Raw genomic sequence first — 5,681 nt, 5'->3', positions numbered from 1 at the left:
TCAGTTTCTCCTTATTTTCCTCTAGATTTCAATTTCTTGAACTATTTTATAAAACTACTGGTTATGTATTTTTTTCAGGCAGAAACTAGGAATGTCAGTCATGTAAAAGTTCGCCTTGAATGCAGTGTACATAACAAATTGTATCATTATTTTAAGGTATGGCATGTATGTTTGCTCTTAAATTTGCTTTTATGGCTATAAGCATTTTATCTATGAGCAGTAAATTCAGCTGCTGTTAGATGTGACTTAAACCAGACCTGATTCATTGTTCAGGTATACATTAGCATATACACTGAAGTTATCTTTTCAAAACTAATTCTCCCCTCTTTATCGTTATCAAGTCTTTTTCAAGTAATATGTGTCTTAACATGAAAGCTCCTGTGTTCTTTTAAATATTTATTCATGAACATTATTAGAATTATTTAATAATTGCTCTTAAACATTCTCTTCTGTGAAAAATTAGCTTTGTTAAGCAGAGCCACTTTTATTCCAGATATTTTTCTCTTCAACTTCAAGCTGGATATTATCTAACATAAGTTTCTGTGCTATGTTTCCCTTCCTGTCTTCTTGATTCTCTTAAAATGAGGTAGACACAACAATTTATGTTATTAAAGTGACTCTAAGAATGTGCGAAACCTGCACACTTTTTTCATTGCCATTGTAACTGAATGGTCACCAAACAAACTGTTGCGAGGATTACCTGTACTCCTGAATAATGGAGGGCTTTGGAATGGAATGAAGGGCAGCTAGCTTCCAAAATTTTTCTTCTACCAACACAATGTTGAATGTTGAATGTCAAACAAAACTTTTTCTTTCATACTGTGCTGACCTAAAGTTAAAATCAAACAAGAAGATGGAATTTAGTGCAGCCTGTAGAGTTTTGAGCATATGAAACATTCAGCATTGGTCATGAGGTGGCCGATGAGGGCAGGAGAGTAGTTTAGAATTTGCAGGCCAAGCTGAAGGATTCCTAATTCCATTCTCAATAGACTAGCAGTGGGATACTACTGCTGCCCTCTTCGTAGTGCAGGTATTTAGAGCCACGGGTAACTGCTTCATTCTCTTCATTCATACTGTTTATTTAATATGCTCAAACTTTTTAGTTCCATTTCAGATTTACTGACTTCTAGATCCAGTAGTGGATCTAGCAACACTGCATCATCAATTGTAATATTATTACCCCTTCCATGGTTGCCTAATTATATGTAAATTATAAACTCAATTTACATATAATCATTAGTTAGACTTAATTAACTTAAACTATTTACATGAAAGCAATATAATATGTATGATACTGTTCTTCTTTGGGGTATCCATGCAAAAAAAATAATAATTCCTGAGCTAGTGCATAGCATACAAGAAGAATGCCAGCAGAGCATCCCTTTGCTTGTCGCACCAACAGTTTTGTTTTCTTGATGTGGGTAACTCCCACTTTTAAGACTTCTATTTATAGGCTTTTAATTATTTACCTGTGATCATTTTTGGATTTTCCTTTCATTTTATATTAGAATTGTTGCTTTGCATCCAATGACCTGCTTCTAGAAATAAGTTTAATGGTCCGAATGAAAAATGTGCAGCATGAATTTGTGGATCTTAGACAATACTTACTGGAGAACCTTTTTGTAATTTATGTAGCAATGGATAAAACACAGACCTCAGGTAAGGCCAAGATATATTACCATTTTGACTTTAATTTTTTTTAGACCATAGTATAGTGTTATAGTAGAGAGTTTACATTTGCTTCTGGTTTTATTCTTTTTGTATAGATGGTTCTACAGTAATCTTGTATGTATTACATTCGGGAAACAACCTTTTGTACGTGCAGGTAATTTTTAAAATATATATACATTATATTTTTTTGTTTCATATTGTTTTTGCGCTATACTTTTATGTTTAATAAATTGCTCACAAATTCTTGTTGATCACCTTATGCCTGAGCAGTTATAATACAGCAAATTATGATTTTATTGAAAAAGAAATTGGAATAGAAAATCCTCAATTCAAGGATCAAAATGCAAACAGGATTGTTACCAACATGTTTATGATGTTGAACAGAACATTCTTTATTTTACAATCTGGTTTAGAGGTAGAATTTAAGTGTTGAATCAGGTGTGCAAGGAAGAAACTATCCTGGAAACCAATATATTGAAAGTCTTTAGATATAATAACAGCAACAACAACATTGTCCCTTTCTCTGAATAACCAATTACTCTTGTGGAAAGGCTGCTTGATTCAAGAAGCTTTTAGCCAATGAAGTGAGAAGTGGAAAGTTGTGGGTTGATTTCCAGCAGGTTAAAGAGAACGGGTAATATATATAAGATTTCCATTTGGGGAAATATTTTTCTGTTTGCTGTCTTTATGCATAATTAGACATTCCAACAACCTCTTCCCATCTCTTATGAACAAAGGAAAAAAATCAGTCACTTTGAATGAGAATTGAAAAGAAGATTAGGACATACCTTTTGTGTAAATTGTGGATAAAAGAATTTGCACAAGTAGGGAGTGGGAAAGTGATAGTTTAAAAATCCAGAAGAATTTTGTAATTCTGTGCTAATTTTTTAGTATAAAACTGTATTAACAGACTTGAAACTGTAGTAATGGGTTTGTTCATTAGTATGAGTTCAGAATAAGAATGGCTTGATGAGACAAACTGCAGGGACTTGAAACTTTGCCTATTTTTATAGCAACTACGATAGAAATAAGTGATATAATTTGCCTTTTTTGCAGGATATAAAACATTTGACCCAGGAAAACATATTTACTTTGCTTTTTGAGCCAATAATGCTACCATCGTTAACCATGAATTTCACAAAAGTGGCTTCTATTACTTGTAAAGGTACAGTATTTTCATATGTTGTGTAATAATAAGTGATGTTTTATGGGTCTGTTTTTGTTCAGAGCTAAAAACTATTTTCACTTTAATTATTTTGTCTACTTTTCTAATAAAACAACAATAAAAGAGCAAAATGTATTAACATAGCATACTTTATAATTTGACTTTTAAAGAACATTTTCAAGTATATATTTTATTGAAATCCATGGTCCTTTTAGGATTATTATTATTATTTGCTAATTTGATAAATTTCCTTTCTATTCCCTCATCTAAATTTTTTATGAAGATAATGAAGAGTACTGGGCCTAGTAAGACGAGCCCTGGGGTACCCCACTGCTTATTTCCTTCCATGTAGATCCAGTTCCATTAAGGACTACACATTGAATGTGGTTTGTCAGCCAGTTACAAATCCATCTTGTGTTGATGCTGTCTATTTCACATTTTTCTAATTTACCAAGAAGTAGATTGTGATCTATTCAGTATGCCGTACTGAAATCCAAGTATACTATGTCTTCAGCATTTTGCTGGTCCACTAATTTAGTTACTTTGTCAAAGAATGAAATTACATTCATTTGATATGATCTGTTTTTGACTTTAGTTGGCTTCTGGTTGTAACTTTGCTTTCTTCTAGGTGTTTGCAAATCTGTTGCTTATCTTTTCCAGGATCTTCCTAGGTATTGATATCAAGGTGGTTGGTCTATAGTTTCCTGCATCCATTTTTCCCCCCTTTCTTTGACATAGGTACACTATGTGGTCATGAAAGCAACCAAGAAAGAGTTAATCTACTGGATAGAACAACTTTACTTAAGCCGTGTCTTTTACATCCAGCGATAGAAGGGTGAGTTTTTAATGCAAATATGTAATAATGTTCTACAATGCAAAATCCTCAAAAATAGGAATACATATTCTATAATTTAGAATTAATCCATATATCATAACTCATTTGACATGATTTAAAAACAATTTCCAGAGACTCCAGAGGGATGTATTGATTTTTTAATGACTTATTTGGAACAGATAGATTTTACTATATATTGAGATTATAGGGTTAGGAAGGAAGGAAGGAAAATGAAAGGAAAGGAAAGGAGGAAAAAGAAAGAAAGGAACAGGGAATTTCCAGATTAATTTTCTTTTTCCTTTTTATTGTATTTTGAAAAATCCTTATGCATTGTATTGTTTTGATACAGAGATATTTATACAATATTAATTAAAATTATTGTCAGTCTTCACATTTAATTGTTCATTTTATCTCTGTAGGTATTTTGGCATTAATCCATTTGCAGTGATATTTCACATAGAACCACATCACAATATTTCAGCATTTTGGTCTGTTTGGTTTACAAATAATTTCGATTTTAGCATTATGCTAAATGATGTATATGTGTCAAGGCAAACTAAGGATATTCTAAAGGTAATTCTTTTTATTTCTGATCTCATAGTGCACTTTTCTTCAAATGACTATCTATATATGCTTTCATTCAGCTCAGTCATATCTCCTTTCTGTAATTTGTTCGTGTATGTATCTATATTTTTATTCATTCATTCTACATAAAATACTGATACCTTATCTATGACTGGTATAAATTATGAACATTTATATGAAGTAAGTATCACTGTATCATAAAATATAAATTTCAAATTCAGTTCGGCGCATCCCATCAACAGTAATGCACAATGCAAATACATCATAGCGAACCAATGTGAAACTACTGTGATTTGGGTATTAGAGGTTAATGAGTACAAGACCTCTCAAAAGGTCTGCTAAGTAAACTAGAATGATGCAGTTTGGGGCCTTCCCAGTTTATTTTAGCATCTAGTAGCTGTGAAGTGAGCTGTTTAACTTTCTTATTCTGAACAGCTTCTAAAATGCCACTAAGCATCAATACACGTTTGAGAAATTATCCTACTTGTGACTGAATTTGTGAAGCACCAGCGAAATTGTGAGGATGTTGAATGTTGAACTGATAATCAGTTTTCACTTTGGGACAATATATTTGAAACACGATTGGTAATCTTCATAGTCTTGGCTTTATGGAATTTCTAGATATTGAAGGAAATGGTCTTGCAGCAGAGACAAGATATCGGCAACAGGACAAACACACCCCTTGTTTGCTGTTTTATTTTCATTTACACTAGGATTAGAATCAAAAGGCGTAAAACCAAGTAGCATTTGTACATGTTTATTTACCATAAACTTAATCTGAAGTTTTTGTCATTAGGTTCTGAACTTCACAGGAGCCCTGATTCTACCTCCTGGCTGTTGGAATGTGTTTTCCTTGAAATATCACATACAGGAATCTGTAACAAGTTTGTTTTCCAGTATTTTTGTGACTACAAATGTTGGAGTGATATTTGAGATTCCACTACAGATTTATTCTGCTTTGTCTCAGGTACTATATTTTTCTAAATTTATATATACAGAATGCATTGAATAATAATATTATTACAAAAGTGGTACTGTCTCTTCTACTTGCAATTTGTTGTCTGTGGAATTATTCTCCATAACATAGAAAGACAGGAAAACTGTTAACAAACTAATAAATAGCTCCCAGATGGCACTTTCATCTGGGGAAATATATGAATTAAGATTGTTTTGGTCACCTATTAATATTTTGGATTTTAACTGAAATTGTTTCATTTTTTTTAATTTATTGCCATCTGTAGTCATAATGTTTGAGTTGGGCAGTCATATAAATTGTATTTAAAAGATAAATAAATAGAATTGAAGCAGTTTTTCCTGAATCTGGATTAAGTAAGACCCAAGATTTTCTGGACCACTTTGTATTACCGTGACAGAAATTAAAAGCTTTTGGTCATAGGAGTTTACAATTGCTATGCTTTTTTCTAA

At 32.1% G+C, this 5,681-nt stretch overlaps 1 protein-coding gene across 1 annotated transcript in view; it reads left to right on the top strand.

Annotated features, from left to right (window-relative positions):
• Window positions 1-5,681, top strand: part of TMEM131L (transmembrane 131 like) — a 67,058-nt gene that overhangs the window by 37,988 nt on the left and 23,389 nt on the right. The window contains exons 8-14 of the mRNA XM_029286077.1: window positions 79-156; window positions 1,509-1,659; window positions 1,767-1,825; window positions 2,728-2,836; window positions 3,575-3,671; window positions 4,091-4,244; window positions 5,053-5,223. Coding sequence (XP_029141910.1) covers window positions 79-156; window positions 1,509-1,659; window positions 1,767-1,825; window positions 2,728-2,836; window positions 3,575-3,671; window positions 4,091-4,244; window positions 5,053-5,223 — 819 coding nt within the window. The remainder of the gene's footprint in view (window positions 1-78; window positions 157-1,508; window positions 1,660-1,766; window positions 1,826-2,727; window positions 2,837-3,574; window positions 3,672-4,090; window positions 4,245-5,052; window positions 5,224-5,681) is intronic.

This window comes from Protobothrops mucrosquamatus, unplaced genomic scaffold (assembly GCF_001527695.2).
Source record: "Protobothrops mucrosquamatus isolate PMUCROS unplaced genomic scaffold, P.Mucros_1.0 scaffold_201, whole genome shotgun sequence".
NCBI lineage: Eukaryota > Metazoa > Chordata > Lepidosauria > Squamata > Viperidae > Protobothrops > Protobothrops mucrosquamatus.
The sequence above is the reverse complement of the archived record's forward strand: the minus strand, read 5'-3'. Positions and strand labels throughout refer to the sequence as shown.